This window comes from Gadus morhua, chromosome 23, assembly GCF_902167405.1.
Source record: "Gadus morhua chromosome 23, gadMor3.0, whole genome shotgun sequence".
NCBI classification, from domain to species: domain Eukaryota; kingdom Metazoa; phylum Chordata; class Actinopteri; order Gadiformes; family Gadidae; genus Gadus; species Gadus morhua.
In genome coordinates this window covers 2,061,497-2,083,807 of record NC_044070.1, presented here as the reverse complement: position 1 = coordinate 2,083,807, position 22,311 = coordinate 2,061,497, and the positions used below count along the sequence as shown (strand labels likewise).

The window sequence follows — 22,311 nt, the reverse complement described above, 5'->3', positions numbered from 1 at the left end:
TAGGAGACAGAGAGGGACAAAGAGAGACAAACTGAACATCATTTGCCATTGAGAATCAAGAGTGAGACATTGAGGATGATTTCTAGTTTGAAGAGACCCTTAGAGAAAACGTCTGTCTCTCTACACAAACACAGTGGCTGGACTGTAGCTTCGGTCTGCATTTCCAATGAGTGAAACACATTTGTACATTTCCAAATGTATCACAGCGGTTAAAAGTACAATTCAAAAGGGAACAGACTTTGAGTTAAGGAGACTTTTGGTGGTGTGCATTAAAGTACCTGCACAGGAACGGAATCTGAACTCAACAGTTAGGTGTTGAACAGTTAAAATGCTACCAAACTAGTTGCTAAAGGAGAGGAACAGTATCTGTTGTGTGCATGCTGAAAAGAAGGGCGTTATCCAATGAGGTTCCCCCAAAGATTACAAAAACCGAGGGGAGATGTGAAGCACAGGTAAGCTAAATACAACTCCTGTACAAATATACACAATGGTGTGCAGAAAGTGTTTAGTATAAAGGCTCAGCACCAACCCGTTCAGTACCCCGAGGGCAACACAACAGTTAGCACATTATAGGCATCTGCAGCTACTTCTCAGTAAAGAAAATTACCATATTTCCCTATGATTCATGCCATCTTTGTTTCACCTATGAATCGAGTATTGGTTTACATAAGAGGCTTATGGATTAAAAAACGCGCTTGACCAAAGCCCAAAAGATGCAGGGCAAATACTTTAAATAGGCCTACTCCTCATGTCAAAAGCAGGGAGATCATTAATTCAATCACCCGATTTTCCCGGGACGACCAAGGATCCGAGACCAACCAAGCCACCCAGGAACAACGAGGACCCGAAACGAACCAGGACCACCGAGGACCCGGGACCACCCAGTACCCGGGAAGACCCAGGATCTGAGACCAACCAGGACCCAGAAAGTTCCAGGACCCGGAACAACCCAGGACCCGAGAGCTCCCAGGACCGGATCCCCTTGGGGAACACTGGATTAAGTTGCTCTATTCGATTCGTAAATGAAGTACCCATTGAAAGCTCTGGGTTTCTATCACTTTGTATAAGTTTTACATTTTCAACAATAAATTTAAAAAAATAATAATTTCAGGCAAAAAAGGCACATTCTCTTAGGGTAAAATTATTAAACCCACGGGTTGAACGAATATTCAAATTCACAGCCCAAACTGGTATCTCAGCCCGGGTGAAGGTTTATGCCTTCCCTAAGGACCGTCCCCTGTCTCAGCCCGGGTGAAGGGGTCTGCCTCTCCCCAGGACTGTCCCCTGTCTCAGCCCGGGTGAAGGAATCTGCCTCTCCCCAGGACCGTCCCCAGAGTCACATCGGGTGAGGGGGTCTGCCTCTCCCCAGGACCTTCCCCAGACTCAGCCTAGGTGAAGGGGTATGCCTCTCACTATCAACCCTGTCTCACCCCGCCTTTCTGTGGGAAATCCACACAGCTCACTGAAGAACACAACTACCGCAATGCTTATGACACACATGCAGATAACATCTAGTGAAGCTACCGGCTAGGCTCACCTACCGATAACCTCCTGGAGCTCATAGTCGTCTTTGTTGATGGACCAGGGCTGGGAGCTCAGGTCCTCCGACATGACTCAAGGTCTTCTGAGCCGCGTTGGTTGGGAAGGAAAGATGCTCGGTCCAAAAACTGGATGGGAAGATAGTTCAAAGTAATTCCAGCAGGTTAGAGGGCGACACTTCCCTTCCTCGCGATCCTGCAGCAGCAGCACTCCTGTCATCCCCAAGTCTGACACACGCCGACCGCCCCGCCCACCGCATTCCTCCGGCAGGACGTGGGTTCACCCGGCGGCCATGTTGGGTGTTCCTACCTAAATACTGAATGTGGGCTCACCCGGCGGCCATGTTGGGTGTTCCTAATATTTATATACTGAATGTGGGCTCGCCGGGCGGCCATGTTGGGTGCCCTTATATATGGTACTGTACGTGGCTCATCTGGCGTACATGTTTGGTGGCCTAATATAAGCATCGAAGGTGAAAACCTTTGGACTGATCAAAAACATATCAGGTAAATTAACACATAACGGCGAATATGTTGTTCAAGTCGAGACTGGAACACTAGAAAAATGTAATTCAATTAACTTGCTTGTTGCACTGTATACTTTTAGAATGACCAGCAATACAATTGGCTGTAAGTGAAACACTCCTATATAATGATTTCAAGCACATTAGTTTCCCACACTAGTAATGGCGGGCAGTGGCTGTCAGTAAAGGGCAAGCCCCCAGGAGCAGTGCATACTTAAAGGGACACTGTGTAAAAAATACTCCCATCTAGTGGTACGATTGTATATTGCATTCAAACTGATAGTGCTCGCTTGTTCAAAAACTACGGTGGGCAGTATGTGCCAAGAATCTATGTCATGACATCCAATACTACCTCATCGAGTCATTTGAGTGATGATGAGGTTTGTTATTTAAAACAAATTTCAAACTGCATTTAATCATTAGTGTAGGCTAATGACGTATGAGTAATTACTCCTCGAGCAAGATAGTGAATTATTTCAGTCATCATTCATGCTGGCTCAGAGTGAAAACGCGTTTGCATTTCCTGTACCACGTAGTGCTTTTTGTCCCTCTCAGCAGTTCATAGACCGGAAGAACATGGAAGCCTCCATAAAGCTTACCCGTCCTATGTAACTACATTATTCTTCACTCAGGAGGATAAGTGAGATTTTTGGCAGAGAAAATTTAGACCAATGAGGACTTATTTATGAATAAATACGTTGATTTGAGGTAATAAATGACTTAAAATGTTACACTGTGTCCCTTTAAGCAATCCACCAGTGCTCAGCGGCCAAGCCTGGTATTGCAGCTGTTTAAGCGGGCTGTGGACGGGTCCCTCGATTCAAGGGGCCCAGAAGTAGATATCTCCGTTCACACCAATACAAGTGGGGAACAGGAATGTGTCTCCGCAAAAAATGTCTGGATATCAATCAAAGGCTCATAATTATCTTTATGCCATGTACTACATTTTTTGAACTTTTCTCTTTTCAAAACGCCACCTCAAGCAGTTTATTAGCTGTTTTATGTTATTATTTTTTGCTGGAGAAGGAGGGGCAGCTGAAAGGAGTCATAGTGAGATAAATGTTGTTTCGGCCCGGCATTCGAGAGGGCCTAGTGCACAGCTCAGTTTTTTTGTCTTTTTTTTAATCACTAAAAGTGTTTTAGACTGGTTCAGCTGCTGCTCAATGACTCTCACGTTTCTCTGCTTGCGATCATTGCGATTCACCATGTATTGATCCATTTATTCAAAAGATCCAAAGACAATGAATGGTGCATTACGGTATCATTTTCATATTATTGTTATTAGCCTAATAAACATTTCAGTTGCGTTAGTATTTAATTTTTCATTTGCTTGTTTAGCTGTGTGACAGTTGGTGTATTACAATTATTTATGTGGTAAGGCTACTCCAACCTTGTTGCTGATCGATATGTAACCATTTATTTGTATATAAATTATTGATTGCATTTTCTATAAATAGTTGGAAGGAATCTGTTGGATCAGGGAATGGGGGAAATTTCCGGATGGACCTGGTAAGCCCAAACGAGTAGTGCGGGTGAATTGGGAACGTCTGGAGGTGACCCCCGTCCTAGGTATCTTCAACTCACACCTCCGTCTGAGTTTTTCTGGCATTCCTGTGGAGGTTGGGGGCATTGAGCCGGAGTGGGCGGTGTTCAAAGCCTCCATAGCTGAAGCTGCGTTGGCTAGCTGTGGCCTCAAGGTCTTAGGCTCCTCAAGGGGCGGTAACCCTCAGACATCGTGGTGGACACCGGTGGTCAGGGAAGCCGTCCGATTGAAGAAGGAGGCCTTCCGGGATATGATATCCTGGGGGTCTCCTGACTCGGTTGCAGGGTACCGACAGGCTCGAAAGGCTGCAGCTGCTGCCGCGTCGGAGGCTAAGCAGCGGGTGTGAGAGAAGTTCGGAGAGGCCATGGAGAAGGACTTTCGGTCGGCACCAAAGTGTTTCTGGAAGACTATCCGGCACCTCAGGAGGGGGAAACAGGGAACCATCCAAGCTGTGTACAGTAAAGATGGGACTCTGTTGACCTCAACTGAGGAGGTTGTCGGACGTTGGAAGGAACACTTTGAGGAACTCCTGAATCCGAATAACACGCCTTCTATGTTGGAGGCAGAGCTCGAGGTTGATGGTGTTTCGTCGTCAATTTCCCTGGTGGAGGTCACTGAGGTAGTCAAACATCTCCGCAGTGGCAAAGCCCCAGGGATTGATGAGATCCAGCCAGAAATGCTAAAGGCTCTGGGTGTTGAGGGGCTGTCATGGTTGACACGCCTATTCAACATCGCGTGGGAGTCGGGTACAGTGCCAAAGGAGTGGCAAACCGGGGTGGTGGTTCCCCTGTTCAAAAAGGGGGACCAGAGAGTGTGTGCCAATTACCGGGCTATCACACTTCTCAGCCTCCCTGGTAAAGTCTACTCCAAGGTGCTGGAAAGGAGGGTTCGGCCGATCGTCGAACCTCAGATTGAAGAGGAACAATGCGGTTTTTGCCCCGGACGTGGAACTACGGACCAGCTCTTCACTCTCACAAGGATCCTGGAGGGGGCCTGTGAGTATGCCCATCCGGTCTACATGTGTTTTGTGGATCTGGAGAAGGCGTATGACCGGGTCCCCCGGGAGAAACTGTGGGAGGTGCTGCGGGAGTATGGGGTAAGGGGGTCTCTCCTCAGGGCCATCCAATCTCTGTACTCCCAAAGCGAGAGCTGTGTTCGCGTCCTCGGCAGCCAGTCAGTTTCGTTCTCAGTGGGTGCTGGTCTCCGCCAGGGCTGCGCCTTGTCACCAATCCTGTTTGTGATATACATGGACAGGATATCGAGGCGTAGTCGTGGTGGGGAGGGGTTGCAGTTCGGTGGTCTGAGGATCTCGTCACTGCTTTTTGCAGATGATGTGGTCCTCATTGGATCATCGGCCTGTGACCTTCAGCACTCACTGGATCGGCTGGCGGCCGAGTGTGAAGCGGCTGGGATGAGGATCAGCACCGCTAAATCTGAGGCCATGACTCTTAGCAGGAAACCGGTGGATTGCTTACTCCGGGTAGGAAATGAGTCCTTAGCCTAAGTGAAGGAGTTCAAGTACCTCGGGGTCTTGTTCGCGAGTGAGGGTACTATGGAGCGTGAGATTGGCCGGAGAATCTGAGCAGCGGGGGCGGTATTGCGTTCGCTTTACCGCACCGTTGTTACGAAAAGAGAGCTGAGCCGCAAGGCAAAGCTCTCGATCTACCGGTCGATCTTCGTTCCTATCCTCACCTATGGTCATGAGGGTTGGGTGATGACCGAAAGGACGAGATCGCGGGTACAAGCGGCCGAGATGAGTTTTCTCAGAAGGGTGGCTGGCGTCTCCCTTAGGGATAGGGTGAGAAGCTCAGCCATCCGTGAGGAACTCGGATTAGAGCCGCTGCTCCTTTACTTAGAAAGGAGTCAGCTGAGGTGGTTCGGGCATCTGGCAAGGATGCCCACTGGGCGCCTCCCTTGGGAGGTGTTTCAGGCACGTCCAGTGGGGAGGAGACCTCGGGGAAGACCCAGGACTAGGTGGAGAGATTATATCTCAACACTGGCCTGGGAACGCCTCGGGATCCCCCCGTCAGAGCTGGTCAATGTGGCCCGGGAAAGGGAAGTCTGGGGCTCACTGCTTGAGCTGCTCCCCCCGCGACCCGACCCCGGATAAGCGGATGACGATGAGATGAGATGAGATGATGTATTTTTTCTAGGCCTACATACATTTACTATGTTGTTGGTGTTATATGGAGCAATCTTTTATATTTATGAAGTAAACTTATGCTTCCATGGTCGGTAAACAATGCAACTGCGATCACTCAGACCTCTCGCTTAGGATGCTACAATGCTAACAATGCTAGAAAACAATGAATATTTCTGCATCCGGTACGTCATGAACTAGGGCGTGGCTAGGCTCCCATGATGCGGAAGCATCATGGCAACATCAAACATCTCCTTGATGTTGCCCGCGACATTGAGCAGTTTTCATAGGAATGAATGGGCGCCATTTTGGAATCCGCTGTCCATTCTATAATATGTCCATGGTAAAGGGATGTGAGGTTCCAGCAACGTCTTCCACTTCTATAAAGTCACACCCCTTCCGGTAGAGCCCATGGACCTATGAGATCGATTCCCATGTAAACTGCTCAATAGAGTGGCGAAGTCACGCCCCTTCCGGTAGAGCTCATGGGACCTATGAGATCGAAAAATATGAATGGGTGTTAATGGAGAGAAAATAATTATTTTCTGGTCCCAGTCTTTATATGCCCTGGATTACACATATGTTGTTTGTGGATTTAAATGATAATTTTTCATGCAAAGAAAACTAAACATTTTCGTGAAGAAGTTTGATAATTTTAGGTTTTATGTGAGGCCGCTTTGTGAACTACAGCTCTTCGCTGCTCTCGACGCATATGATATATACGTCACCACACCCGCACTTGGAACTCGGCACAGAAATTTTTTCAAATTCAAATTCAAAAAAACTTTATTTGTCTCCAGGGGGCAATTGAGGGCACATAGCAGCAGCATTACAAAGGACAGGGCCATGTCCAAACAAAAAACAAAATAAAACACAGCATTGCTACCTGGCAGACAATACGCACAAGCACAGGTGTCTACAAATACACACATTTATATAAATATGTATAAAATATGCAAAGTGCATGTTTATAAATGGAGAACTGACTCTTAAAAGTGTAAAATGTGTCAAATATGACATAAATATAAAGTGCAATCAGTTAAGAAATACCATGCCGGTTATAATACATTTGAGATGAATTGAGGCGAGGTATTTATGTTGTAACAGTTAATGGGAGTGAGATGGTAAAACAGAGTTCACGGCTTCACCAGTCAATGTGGGGAGGGCACAAGCCCGGGTGGGGGGTTTAGGAGGAGTTGAGGAGGTGAACAGCCTTGGGAACAAAAGTTGCTTTTCTCCTCTGTGTCCTGAAGCCGAGGCAGCGTAGTCGGCGCCCTGAGGGGAGCCACTCAAAGGCGGGGTGTAGAGCGTGTGAGGGGTCCTGCATAATTCTGTTGGCTAACCGGAGTGTTTGCTGGTCGTGGATGGAGGAGAGAGTTCTTGTTGAAAGTCCAATTATTTTAGAGCAAACTCTGGCCGTACTCTCCAGGCGGTTTCTGTTTTGGAGGGTGATGGAGTGGAACCAGCAAGTTATGGAAAATGTACAGATGCTTTCAATGAAGGAGTAATAGAAAGTAAGCAGTATGTTTTTGCTGACTCCAAAGGAATTTAGTTTCCTTAAGAGATACTTCCGCTGATGACACTTCCTAAGGATCTCTTCAGTGTTGGAGGAGAATTTCAACTGGCTGTCGAAGATGGTGCCCAGGTATTTATACTCCTCCACCAGCTCCACCGGCCTCCCGTGGATTGAGATGATGGATGCTGCGGCCAGCTCTCTCTGCCTCTTTGTCACATGCTGGCTCTAGCATGCAACATAAAATGGGGGAGACCACGCCGTTTTACAATAATAAGAGAATTTATTATAGTATTAAGATAATTTTACATATAATTAAATAGAATAAAGATAAAGAAGTGTGGTGTAAATCAGTTAAATGTAAAGTAACCCAAAGTGTCATGCAAAAGTCAGTCTGTGTGTAACCAAACAAAGGACAAAGAAAACCAACACGCCGGGAGGAGGGAGCAACCATGACTGTTGTGAAAGCAGGCTTTTAACCTGCTGCCAACACAGGCACACCTGAACTGCATCACCTATTAAGAGAGAGAGAGAGAGAACAGGCAAACCAAACAGCTAGGGTGGAGTCAAAGCAAGGGTGGAGTCAAAGACTCACCGGGGTCGTCACATCCCCCCCCTTAAGACAGAAGCCCACCTAAGTGGGATTCTGCACTTATGGTATTCAAAAAAAACAAAACCCAAACACATAAGCACTACCCAACCCCTCAACCAACACCAGTTACATCAACACTCCTACCGGATCAACTAGAAACCCCCCCCATACACACACTCTCACCACTCCTCACACACAATCAGTCACCCAACCTCCTGACCCACAGCAATTCCGGGCCCTGGAAAAGTAATCTAAGAGGGACAGGGGCATAGAGACAAGAGAGGAGAGAAATTAGTGAAGGTATGCACATAATCACTTATCGCACCCCATCCGGGGAACGAGACAACGCATCTGCCATTACATTGTCCACGCCTTTAATGTGGCGAATTTGTAGATTGTAGGGTTGTAAAAACAACGCCCAACGCATCAGGCGCTGATTTGGATTCTGTAATTGGTGCAGAAAAGTCAATGGATTGTGATCCGAAAAGACAACCACAGGAACCACCCCTCCACCTACATACACATTGAAGTGCTGCAGAGCCCACACAAGGGCCAGCGCCTCTTTTTCAATCGTTGAGTAATTCAACTGATGTTGATTGAATTTTTTTGAAAAATAAGACACTGGACGATCGACTTCCTGATCATCTGTTTGTAAAAGCACTGCGCCAGCCCCGACCTGGCTGGCATCCACCTGGATTTTAAACGGACGGTCAAGCTGGGGAGCCGCCAGGACCGGTGCAGTGCTAAGCAACAATTTAACATTATCAAAAGCCCCTTGGCACTCATCAGTCCAGACAAACTGAGCTTTCCCTTTTAACAAATTTGTGAGGGGTGCAACCACTGTCGAAAAATTAAAACAGAAACTTCGATAATATCCCACCATGCCTAAAAAGCGCATCAACTCCTTTTTTGTTACAGGCGGTGGAAAATTGTCTATTGCCATTACCTTGGCCCGCACTGGCCGTACCTCTCCTTGTCCTACCACCTTCCCCAGATAGGTCACTGTAGCCTTCGCAAATTCACATTTAGCTAAATTGACCGTTAAGTTAGCTGCCTGGAGCCTCTCAAACAACGCCGCCAATCTTGACAAATGTAAGGCCCAAGTATCACCCACTGTCACGACATCGTCCAGATAAACTGCACACCCCTCCAGCCCAGACGTTACATAATTCATAAGACGCTGGAAGCTAGAGGGCGCATTACGCAACCCAAAACTCATCACATTATATGTGTATAAGCCAGACGGAGTGACAAAAGCAGATACCTCCTGTGCGCGCGCGGTTAGTGGGATCTGATAATACCCTTCAAGAAGATCTAATTTTGTAACGTACTTCGCAGCCCCCACACGGTCTATACAGTCTTCTAACCGAGGAAGTGGAAAGGAGTCAGGCTTAGTTACCGTATTGACCTTGCGGTAATCAGTGCAGAATCTAAAGGTGTTGTCGGGTTTTGCTACCAACAAACACGGTGACGCCCAACTGGAGTACGACGGTTTTGCCAGCCCATTATCGATCAAATACTGGACCTCCGTCTCCAGAACTTTCTGTTTGGCTGGTGGGACGCGGTAGAAACGCTGCCTAATCGGCGCAGCATCCCCGATGTCTATGTCGTGCTCCATCACATTGGTGCATGTTGGAACATCGGAAAATAAAGACGAAAAAGATAAAATCAATGATTTTAGCTCCTCCCTCTGCTTCTCAGACATATGGCCCAACAGGCCATCAAGATTGTTTAAGATTTCAGAATTTTTTAGTCGTGGCAATAACACACAGTCATCAGGGGCACCTTCATCCTCCCCATCAGCTGCCACCATAGGAGAAGACGACACTGCACCCACGACTGCCAGCGCAGCAGACCCCACGTTATCCACAGTCACGTCACTCCTGGATGATGGAGAATAATATGGTTTTAACAAATTGACGTGACAAAGTTGAGAAGACTTCCTTCGATTTGGTGTTGCTATTACATAGTCTTGTTCCGTGACTTGGCGAACAATATCATACGGGCCAGAAAATTTTGCACGAAACGGTGAGCCAGGGATTGGTAACAACGCCAATACCTGATCCCCCGGACTAAACAGTCTACTCTCTGCGTGTCGATCAAAAATCTCCTTCATGCGAGTCTGAGCTTTAGCCATGTTCTTCTTTGCGCACCGCCCGGCCAAAAATAACCTGCGGCGGAACCCATGCACGTAATCTATAAGATTAACCGGTGGAGCTGCCACCTGCAAGCCATCCTTTAACACGGACAATGGACCGCGAACCTTGTGTGCAAAGACCAATTCATTTGGGCTAAAACCCAAACTGTCCTGTGACACTTCCCGTGCTGCTAACAGCAACCACGGGAGGCCTTCCTCCCAATCTCGCTGTAGCTCTGAACAATATGTGCGCAGCAAAGACTTTAAGGTCGAGTGAAATCGCTCGAGAGCACCTTGGCTTTGAGGATGGTATGCGCTACTCGTTTTATGCTTCACTCGAAGCTGTGTCAAAACCTCTGCAAACATTTTCGAGGTGAAATTGCTGCCACGATCCGATTACTTGAGGAATACCAAATACTGAAATAAATTGAGAAAGAGCTTTAACAATGGACTTCGTATTAATACTCCTCATCGGAAAGGCCGCCGGATATCTCGTCGTTTGACACATTACGGTTAACAAATGCATTGAACCAGACTTCGATGGAGGCAGTGGACCAACACAATCTATCAATAGACGTTCGAATGGCTGACCCACTGCAGGAATTGGATGTAGGGGCGCTGGCTTGATAGACTGATTCGGCTTACCAACTATTTGACAAGTATGACATGTTTTGACAAAAGCTGCCACGTCACGCTTCAATCGAGGCCAATAGAAATGCTGTAGTAGCCGATCATACGTCTTACTCACCCCGAAGTGCCCAGCCCCCTCCCCATGTGCTGTCTGCAACACTTGTTCCCTGTACTTCATTGGCACAACAATTTGCAATAAAGTTTCAATTGGATCCTCCTTAAAGGACACGAATTTACGCACAAGCAACCCATCATGCTTAAAATATCCGCTGTCTGCGCTTTCCAGCTTTTCCCCTGTCAAAGCCCCATCCCGTAATTCTGTTAACCCATCATCCTCTTCCTGAGCCCGAATAAACTCATCACGATCTAAAGCTGATGGCAAATTTGGTATCTGTGGACCTACACGTTTATTTGCACTTGAACCATCCACGGCCTGTGCACGACTGTTTGCCCGTGTCACCGCGCAAGCAGTGAACACTTCAGGAAATTCTGCAGCGCACTCGTCTTGTTCAACAGACCTGGTCGGTGCGGCTGTCACTACCGGTAATGCTGGCCCACTCGGCCAGACACGATCTCTTGCCAATACGTTCCCCAAAAGGACATGCACTCCTGGTACAGGCAACGCAGGGCGCACGCCTACAATTACTTCACCCTGCACAAGCTCAGAACTAAGTTCGATCTTGTGGAGGGGAACAGACATGGTATGCATTCCCATTCCTCTAATTAGGACAACCATCCCAGTGCTTGTCTGAGCCGAGAATGGCAAGACGGACTCTAACACAAATGTTTCGGTAGCACCCGTATCTCGCAGAATCTTTACTGGCTTTTTATCCAAGCTACCCACAAACGAAATAAAACCATCCGTAATAAATGGGTCATAGCCTTCACCCACGTCCCCCACAGCAGACTCCGACAAACACGGGCCTTCTACGGGATGGTCACGCCCCTCACAGCCTTTACCTCCTTCAGAAGCCGTGCCATCTGGTTGGTCTCTGTTCACCTGAGAAATCTTACGGTTAACCTGGTGGACAGGTGCCGCGCAGCCCTGCCCCTTCGCGGAGTTCGGTTTGCTGAAGTTGGACTTATTTCTATTTTTACTCAGAAGCGACGGACAATTTATTTTCCAGTGACCATGTTCAAGGCAATAATTACACTTCTCAGGGTCAGTTTTATTTCGATTTGAGAAACCTTGTTTAGCCGCAGGCCCACTATTGTACCCATTTGTCCGGTCATCTCGAGTGTGATTAACATGCCTGTTCTGGACATAGTCCTTACTTTTTCCCTTATGAGTCAACGCATATTCGTCCGAGAGAATGGCAGCCTCTGCGGCCGTTTTAACCTTGTGGTCATTGATAAAAATAGCAAGATGTTCTGGGACAATGTTCTTGAACTGCTCCAAGACTACCAACTCACCTAATTGTTCAAATGTTTTTACATTAACAGCGGAGCACCAGCGAACAAAATAACTAACCAGATCTCTGGCAACCTCAGAGTATGTTTGTCTGTCAGCTTTCCTCCAGTTTCTAAATCACTGCCTGTAAAACTCCGGCACTTGTTCATAAACCCTCAACACAGCGTTTTTAACAGACTCGTATGATTTTCGCTCGGTCACTGATAACGCAACGTAGGCGTCCTGAGCGCGCCCCGAAATAACTGTTTGGAGAAGCAAGGTGCGCTCCAAATCACTCCAATTTCGCTCTTCCGCAATGCCCTCAAATAGAGAGAAAAAAATTTCAGGGTCTCGGTCATTAAATTTGGGTAAAAACTTTATCATACTTGAGATGTTCCCCCCTATGCCAGAACCAGAATCCTCATTAACAGTATCCCGCATCTTTCCCTCTGCCACCAATCTTAACTTTTCTCGCTGCAGCTCACTTTCCCTTTCTTCATGTCTTTCCTGTCGTTTCATTTTTTCCATTTCTAGCTCTATATCTAAACGCTTCTGTTCTAAAACACTTTCAAGACGTTTTAGTTCCATTTCGCGATCTTTCTCACGTTGATGTTCACGTTCTGCTGCCTCAAACCGCTTTTGCTCCATCTGTAATTTTAAAAGCTGCATCTGTTGCTCAAAACTAACCGGATTTTTATCAGAAATGAACACTTCATCTGAGCCATTTGGATTTGTCCCACTTGGAATTACCTCCATAATGGACCTCTCTACTAACACAGATCTAACCCGATTTTTTAGGACCTCTTTTTTAAGATCTCTCGGCAGATCAGTCAATTGATAATGTTCAGACAACTTTCCTTAACTGTTCCTTTGTGAACTTATCAAACAGTGACTCAGATGGAGACGCATAAAATTTATCCAAATCCATTTTATACTAGGAATGTTGACTAACAAGCGCTCGGATGGATATTGTGACAATTCTTTTCCAATGTTGGGAGACCAATAAGCTGACGGCTATTACGCGACAGTGTATAGCGCAGCCGGCAACTGAATACAGGTGTACCAACCCCTTTCCCCCCCAGACTAGAGCAGCCCCGCATCTAACTTCAGACCACGGCCCTAGCTCTTTCCTAGCTGGTCTTCAGTGTGCCCTCATGCAATTGAGTTGCAAGCAACCCCAGCGCGTTCGACACACCAAAAATAACAAACACAAAAATAAAAAAACAAAACAACAAACAGCGGTAAGCGCTCTATTCCTAGCGAGGGTTCACGTGTGCTCCGGTAGAATCTAACCTACCACCCCCCCACAGTTACCACTACACCTGCACCCAATTCGCCTACCTGCAACGCAAACGTCAGAAACCGCAGGTAGCCTCCCAAATGGCACTCCTCCTCCTCGACAAATCAACCAAAGCAAACCACTATCAAACCAAATTAACAACGAAATCTCAATGAACACCAAAACACTAAATTATCATTTACCAACTACAAACTTAGCGTGTGTCTCCCCATTTTCTGATAATTTGACTGCACAGGCAATTTATTCCCGTCAGTACAATCCAAAAGCCAATTCAACTATACAGCCAAGTCAAAACAAAGCATACTTACAATTAAGTTGCCTTACCAAATTTTGGAAAATTGATCCCGGACGAGCCCCCATATGTCACATGCTGGCTCTAGCATGCAACATGAAATGGGGGAGACCACGCCGTTTTACAATAATAAGAGAATTTATTATAGTATTAAGATAATTTTACATATAATTAAATAGAATAAAGATAAAGAAGTGTGGTGTAAATCAGTTAAATGTAAAGTAACCCAAAGTGTCATGCAAAAGTCAGTCTGTGTGTAACCAAACAAAGGACAAAGAAAACCAACACGCCGGGAGGAGGGAGCGACCATGACTGTTGTGAAAGCAGGCTTTTAACCTGCTGCCAACACAGGCACACCTGAACTGCATCACCTATTAAGAGAGAGAGAGAGAGAGAACAGGCAAACCAAACAGCTAGGGTGGAGTCAAAGCAAGGGTGGAGTCAAAGACTCACCAGGGTCGTCACACTCTTAGAAAAGGTCACCACCATCTCTTTGGTCTTACTCACGTTCATCTCAAGGCATGAGCTGTCGCACCACTCCACAAACTCCTGGAGAGCTGATCCATGCTGCTGTGAAGGACCTGAGAGCAGGGACAGGAGAACTGTGTCGTCTGCGTACTTCACCAGGTGACACTGAGGCTGTGTGGATCTGCAGTCATCTGTATAGAGGATGAAGAGCAGAGGTGAGAGCACACAGTCCTGAGGGGAGCCCGTCGAGGTGTGTCGGAGGTCGGAGAAGGTGTTGTTGACCCGGACTCTCTGTGACCTGTCGGTTAGAAAGTCCAGTATCCACCGGATGAGCTGGTCGTCTAGATGGAAGTAGGAGGTGAGTTTGTTTGCCAGGATGTGGGGCTGTAGTGTATTGAATGCAGAAGAGAAGTCTATAAACAAGTGTCTGGCTAATGTGTTGGGCCGCTCTAGATGTTTGTGTACAGTGTCAATGATGAATGCTTTTGCGTCGTCCACACCTCTGCCTGCGCGGTAAGCATACTGTAGTGAGTCCATCAGGGTGTCGGTTACAGTGAGGATGTGTTTTTTAACGACCCTCTCCATGGCCTTCATCACCAGGGATGTGAGGGCCACAGGCCTGAGGTCGTTCAGAGTGTTGATGGTGCTTTTCTTTGGGATGGGGATGACTATAGAGTGCTTCCACAGCTGGGGGACTGTGCTGGTGTCCATGGATCTCTGAAACAGGGTTTGGAACACTCCCTCCAGCTGCTCAGCACAGAACCTCAGGACGCGGCCACTGATGTTGTCTGGGCCAGGAGAGCTGTTCTCCCTGGTCTTCCTGAGGGCTCTGACCACCTCCTCTGTTTTAAAGGTGAGTGTGGAGTCACCAGGTTTCAGTGTTGTTAATGTATTTGCCAGTTGGGTGGAGTTGTCAGTCTCAAACCTGGTGAAAAAGGAGTTGAGGTCGTTAGGGAGAGATGTAGAGCTACTACCCGCCACCTGGATGGTTTTGTGGTTGTTAGCAACGGTGTTAACAGCAGCCATGGTTTTGAGGCCCTGCCAGGCTGAGCGGAGGTTCCCCTGGGTGAATGAGATGGCGATCTCTCTGCTCCTCTTCACCACTTTTTTTCAGGGGCGAGGAAAAAAAAAGCATAGAAAGAGGTGAAAACCACTATAAGTCGGGGCATGTGGAGAGTTTTAGTTATGTGCCATCTCTATGTGCCATCTCTGTGCCGAGTTCCAAGTGCGGGTGTGGTGACGTATATCATATGCGTCGAGAGCAGCGAAGAGCTGTAGTTCACAAAGCGGCCTCACATAAAACCTAAAATTATCAAACTTCTTCACGAAAATGTTTAGTTTTCTTTGCATGAAAGATTATCATTTAAATCCACAAACAACATATGTGTAATCCAGGGCATATAAAGACTGGGACCAGAAAATAATTATTTTCTCTCCATTGACACCCATTCATATTTTTCGATCTCATAGGTCCCATGAGCTCTAACGGAAGGGGCGTGACCTCGCCACTCTATGGCGCAGGGCAACATCAAGGAGAGATATGCCTCCAGGCTCATGGGAGCCTAGCCACGCCCTAGTTCATGACGTACCGGAGGCAGAAATATTCTTGTTTTTTAGCATTGTTAGCATTGTAGCATCATAAGCGAGAGGTCTGAGCGAACGCAGTCGCATTGATTACCGGCCATGAAAGTATAAGTTAACTTCATAAATATGAAAGATTGCTCCATATAACATATAATATCAACAACATAGTAAATGTACGTTGGCCTAGAAAACAATACAGTTCGATAGTATTGCTTGAGAAACAGATTCCATCCAACTATTTACGAAAAATGCAATCAATCATTTATATACAAATAAATGTTTACATATCAGCAACGAGGTTGGAGTAGCCTACCCACATAAATATTTTTAATAGGCCTACACCAGGGGTCGGCAACCCTTGGCACGCGTGCCACCACTGGCACGGGGCAGCATAATCATTAGCAATCATTAGCAAAAAAAATAATTAATAACTTATTAATAACTGCACAAAAATTCACTTCACAATGCGGCAGCATAATCATTACTACCGATTTTTTTGCACTTTATTCTGTTTTGGGCATTTCCTCCCAGTGCAAATATGTTTAAATTAGTTACAGAAAGCAGTGTTCTGAAGTGGGATAAATTAATAGTTTTTAAACCTATGTTGTGATTAATAGAGAAGAAATTATTTAAAATATTGTTGCAAGTGGCCTGTATGCATCGCCTTCACATGCTTTTGCAAAGCTGTACATGTCTTAAAGATATTGATGTGGATGGTTCCAACATTCTCATATGTCCTCGTTTTTTACATTTCTCAGAGTGCAATTATGTTTTTGAATGAGTTTCTGAAAATGGTGTTTTAAGATGGGACATAATAGTTATAATTTGTAAACCCATGTTGCAAATATAACAACCAAAACAACATTTTAAATGTTGATGCATGATTGTGGACTATATGGAAATAGTAGGCCTACAATTCCAGGTCTTCTGGAAATGTTGTTGGTCGCTGTGTCATAATTCAGCTTAATTTTCAATATATTGTTGCTTAAGGCACAATCATTAACAAGAAAATGTCAAACCGGCACTGCATGTTGAAAAGGTTGCTGACCTCTACCAACATTGTTAACTGTCATACATAGCTAAACAAGCTCATACAAAATTAAATACTAACACAACAGAAATGTTTATTAGGCTATTAACAATATTATAAAAATCATACCGTAATGCACCTGTTCTTTGTCTTTGGATCTTTTGAATAAATGGGTATAAATGGTGAATCTCAATTATCGCAAGCAGAGGAACCTGAGAGTCATTGAGCAGCAGCTGAACCAGTCTAAAAATCCCTTTCTCACTAAAACACTTTTCGTTATAAAAAGTCACTACAGTGCCTGTGATATTCAGACCACGCCAGTAGTCTGAATCAATGTTAATGTTCACCATAAGCTTGCACGTACTGTTTACGTCATTACGGTAGTATAAACGCGAACCGGATGTGATGCCCGGGGTGCGACGCTGTTGAGTTCTCCAGCAATAAAGCAACATCATGCAAAGCTCCGTTTCATCATTCATAGTAAGCTACGTTAACGCTACTCATAAATACCACACTGGCGACGAGGATCAAAGATTAACAACGACTACACCGACATTTTCCCGGAGAGCGGAATATTGCGTGCGGAAGAAAGTTCAGAGCGAAAGCGATTAAGCTGATAAGAAAAGTAAGTGTGCTAGTCAGTTAGCAGCAAGATAGTCAACATAATGCTAGCACACGGCCCATCCATACCACCGTTCGATACCGAGAACGAACCCAGCTCTATCGGACCGCGTTGGACTAAGTGGCTTCAGAGATTCGAGAACTACACCACGGCTATGAACATAATCGAAGATCCAAGAATGAAAGCCCTTTTGCTGCATATAGCCGGCGAAAGAGTGCACGACATTTACGACACAATGGCAGGAGAAGGAGACAAGTATAGAGGCGTGAAAACGAAACTCAACAACTACTTCTCGCCGAAAAAGAATGTCCAGTACGAGGTCTACGTTTTCAGGAAAGCAACACAGCTGCCTGATGAGAATCTAGATGTTTATAATACCAGACTTCGCATGCTAGCGAAACACTGCGAGTTTGGTGATGTGGACAATGAAATAAAATCACAAATCATTCAAAGCTGCACGTCCTCCAGGGTGCGCAAATACGGTTTGAGGGAGACTAATAAGACATTAAAATAACTCCTTGAATACGGCAGGACTCTTGAACTGTCTGAATTACATTCGAAGGGAATTGAAGAGGGTTCCAATCTCGCTGTTGCAGTGAATCAAGTGCATAGACAACCCCAGAAGAAGGCATACCAAAAACGTCCAGTAGGTGGCAGCAACGCCCAATGCAGGAACTGTGGTGGTGAATGGCCACACAGAGACGAATGCCCTGCAAGAGGCATACAGTGTAAAGCGTGTGGGAAGCAAAACCACTTTGCAAGACAGTGCAGGTCGAAACCACAACACATGGAACAGAAAACAGTCACAAGGACATACGAGAAAGACTACAGAAAAAGAGTCAACCAGGTAGAAACACAAAGTGAACCAGCTCAGCATGAGGGTTCCTCAAGCAGTGATGAATGTTATGCATACATGTTAAAAGTAATAGAGACACTCAGCAGCCACTGACAAAAATCAAGCTGAATGGAGACACAGTGCCAGCTCCGGTGCTGCAGTAAACATCATCAGTGAAAAGACATTTAGTAACCTGAGTGTCCAGCCCCGCCTCCTGCACACAGATCTCAGGATACTAGCCTATGGATCCAAAGATGCGCTGCCCGTCGTAGGGGCAAGCAGCGTGGAGGCACGAAACAAGAACAAAATAGATGGAACGTTCTACATGATCAAAGGTGATGGCTGCTCCCTACTCAGCTACTAGACAGCTGATGAACTGGGGTTGATCAAAATTGTACACTTTATCAGCCCTCCCCCAATTAGGCTCACAGTGGCAGATGAGCTTGTGAACAGCCACCCCGAGCTGTTTGATGGCATCGGTAAGCTCAAAGACTTTCAAGTCACGCTGCATATCAACCCAGACATACAACCAACATGCCACCCACATCGCAGAGTTCCTTTTCATGTATGCGAGAAAGTTGAAGCTGAGCTACGGAAACTCGAAGCCGAGAACATCATTGAGGAAGTGACAGACGCCCTGGGTCTCGCCCATCATAACGCCACCAAAGCCCAAACAGCCAGACAAGGTGCGCATATGTGTCGACATGCGCCAGGCAAACACAGCCATCGAAAGAGAGCATCACCTGACTCCTACTATAGACAACGTCATTCACGAACTGAATGGAGCGACAGTATTCTCAAAGCTGGACCTGACGTCAGGATACCACCAGCTGGAACTACATCCCCTGGGACTGAGGAGGTACATGCGCCTCAACTTTGGCATCTCCTCAGCTGCAGAGGTGTTAAAAAATTCTATCAATCAGACACTTCAGGGCATCGCCGGAGTGAAGAATCTCAGCGATGACATCATCGTTTACGGGGCGACACAGGCTGATCATGACAAGAGCCTGACTGCTGTGTTCCAGCGACTAAAAGAGCGCGGCCTCACACTGAACCGAAAGAAGTGCGAGTTCAACAAGACTCGACTAGAGTTCTTCGGGTTCATATTCTCAGATGGCGGCATCTCAGCTGATCCGAAGAAGGTCGACAGTATATGCCAAGCCGACAAACCCAAGGATACAGCAGAAGTAAGAAGCCTCTTGGGCATACCGAACTACTGCTCACGCTTCATTCCTGACTTCGCAACAGTCACGGAGCCGCTGAGAAAGCTCACGAGGAAGAGCAGACCATGGCAGTGGGGTGTGGAACAGGACGCGGCGCTGAGCATGCTGAAAGAGAGTCTCACCAGTGAGACCACGATGGAATACCTCGACCCGAACATGGAAACACAGCTCGTCGTCGACGCTAGTCCAGTAGGATTAGGCGCAATACTACTGCAAAAGAACAAAGAAAAGAAACACATCATTGCATATGCAAGCCGAGCGCTCAGTGATGTAGAGAGGCGCTACTCTCATACAGAGCGTGAAGCGCTCTTAATCGTATGGAGCTGCGAACATTTTAATCTCTACATCTACGGCAAAGAGTTCACTATGGTGACGGATCACAAGCCACTCAAGCTCATTTGGAACAACCCGAGGTCCAAGCCACCCGCCCGCATCGAACGATGGGGACTTCGACTGCAGCCGTACAACCTCGAGGTAAAATACAGAAAAGGGTCTGACAACCCGGCTGACTACATGTCCCATCACCCAATCCCAGCAAAAGCACCTACCAAAAACACACGTGCAACAAAAGTAGCTGAAGAATACGTGAATTTCATCATGCAGAATAACACACCAAAAGCAATGACTCAAGTGTGAGACACTCAAAGATGAAACACTACAAAAGGTCAGTGCTCTCATACACAACAATACGTGGCACACGTTCACAAAAGACACTGTACTGAGACAATATGAACATGTGGAAAGAGAGCTCACAGTGTCACATGAAAATGACATCATACTAAAAGGTTCCAGAATCGTCATTCCCTCCTCACTTGAGCACAGGGTCCTCCAGCTCGCACACGAGGCACATCAGGGAATCACAAAGACAAAGGCCCTCCTGAGGGAGAAGGTGTGGTTTCCAATCATCGATCGACAAGCTGAGGCGATTGTCAGAAACTGTTTGGCATGTCAAGCAAATACACCAGAAACACACAACGAACCTCTGCAGATGTCAGACCTCCCCGACACAGTCTGGCAAGATGTCAGTGCAGACTTCTACGGCCCACTGCCGACAGGTGAACACTTGCTAGTTATCGTGGACGAGTACTCCCGGTAACCTGTAGTGGAAGTCATGCAAATTCTGCAAATTCTGTTATCCCTGTCATGGACAAGATCTTCTCGATGCTTGGCATCCCCAGAACGGTGAAGACCGACAACGGCCCCCCTTCAAACGGTGAGCAGTTCAGCAAGTTTGCGGCCTACATGGGGTTTCACCATCGAAAAATCACACTACTATGGCCTCAGGCAAACGCAACTGCAGAGAGGTTCATGAGAACACTTGGAAAGTGCCTCAGTGTTGCCCACATGGAGAATATCCCTTGGAAGCAGTATCTCTACACTTTCCTATGTGAGTACTGTGCAACACCACACAGCACAACAACATCAACCGTTGAGTTGCTGCTCAAGCGCAGAATCCACACAAAGATGCCTTCAGTGAGCACACCTATCGGACCAGACGAGGATCTTCACCGGAGAGACCGCAAGTCCAAAGCCAAGATGAATGGTGTTGTGCTCTCAACCCGCACAATAAACTTACTACAGCCTACAATCCTAAGCCGTACAGGGTGACCACCGTCAAGGGCTCTATGGTCACGGCTGAGCGTAAGGGACACAGAGTGACAAGAAACTCCTCCTTCTTCAAGAAGCTCCACCCTGCCCTGCGTGACACATCTGCAACAGAAGAAGAGGATGGAGGAGTCACCGCTGACACAGACCCAGTGGTGGAAAGGTACCCCGCTAGTCACCGACAGCCTCCACAGTACCTCAATGACTTTGATACAGCCTGAGAAAACAGGCAAGGAAAGAGATTTATCTACGTTTCTGAATCTGAAAGTGTTTACAAATGTGATTGTTTTATATTTGAAATGGCATTTGTGAAAGCACTTACTTGATGCATTACACTGAAGCAATTTGATTGTTTATTTAATTGTGTTTAATGTTGTTTACAGACCAAGTGAATGTTTTAGTTAATGAATATTCAAAGTAACCAGAAGTGGAAGTAACAGACAAGTTCAACAGTTGAAGTAAAAAAAAAAAAAGAAGTGATGTAATATTCAGATCACGCCAGTAGTCTGAATCAATGTTAATGTTCACAAGCTTGCACGTACTGTTTACGTCATTACAGTAGTATAAACGCGAACCGGATGTGATGCCCGGGGCGCGACGCTGTTCAGTTCTCCAGCAATAAAGCAACATCATGCGAAGCTCCATTTCATCATTCATAGTAAGCTACGTTAACGCTACTCATAAATACCACAGTGCATAAAAACCATCAACGTCATTCATGTTAAGTAAAAGGAAAAACCTCGGACACGACAAGTTAACGGAGCCGTGTACTAGGCCCTCTCGAATGCGGGGCCGAAACAACATTTGTTTCACTATGACTCCTTTCAGCCAGTGTTGCCAACTCAGCGATTTTGTCGCTATATTTAGCGACTTTTCAGCCCCTTTGGCGACTTTTTTTCAAAAAAGCGACAAGCGACAAATCTAGCTTGTTTTTCTGGTTTTAGTGACTTTTGGCGACTTTTTGAGGTGAAAGCACGCATCGCTATTATCTCTTCACAACGAGCAGCGGTCGCCTGCGCGGCCCCTCCACCTCTCAAAGCACTTACAGGCGGCCCAGTCCTCGCGCAGCAGTCCCTGAGTCCCAGCTGCTCTGTTAGCAGGAGCTAACAGGAGACGTTCACGCCTCGGCAAACGGGCTGCATATGAATCCGCATCCCGGCCAGCAAGCCGCCGCCCCCTGACGTACAGTCAGGGCCGGATAATGTCATCTTTTCTTTGTTTAAATAAAATAATAAATCACTACACTAAATAAATCACTGTGTTACAGTTTGACTCACACTGGCTCAGTCACTTACTCACCTCACCTCGTCCACTGTGTGTGTGTGCCTTTCTGTGACTAATAGGC

The 22,311-nt window shown here is 46.5% G+C and overlaps 1 protein-coding gene across 2 annotated transcripts in view; it reads right to left on the bottom strand.

Annotated features, from left to right (window-relative positions):
* oxsr1b (oxidative stress responsive kinase 1b) overlaps positions 1–1,795 on the bottom strand; it is a 57,441-nt gene extending 55,646 nt beyond the window's left edge. For both annotated transcript variants that reach the window (XM_030349305.1, XM_030349307.1), the window contains exon 1: positions 1,542–1,795. In XM_030349305.1, coding sequence (XP_030205165.1) covers positions 1,542–1,611 — 70 coding nt within the window. In that variant the 5' untranslated portion in view covers positions 1,612–1,795. The remainder of the gene's footprint in view (positions 1–1,541) is intronic.
* Positions 1,796–22,311: the final 20,516 nt, after the last annotated feature.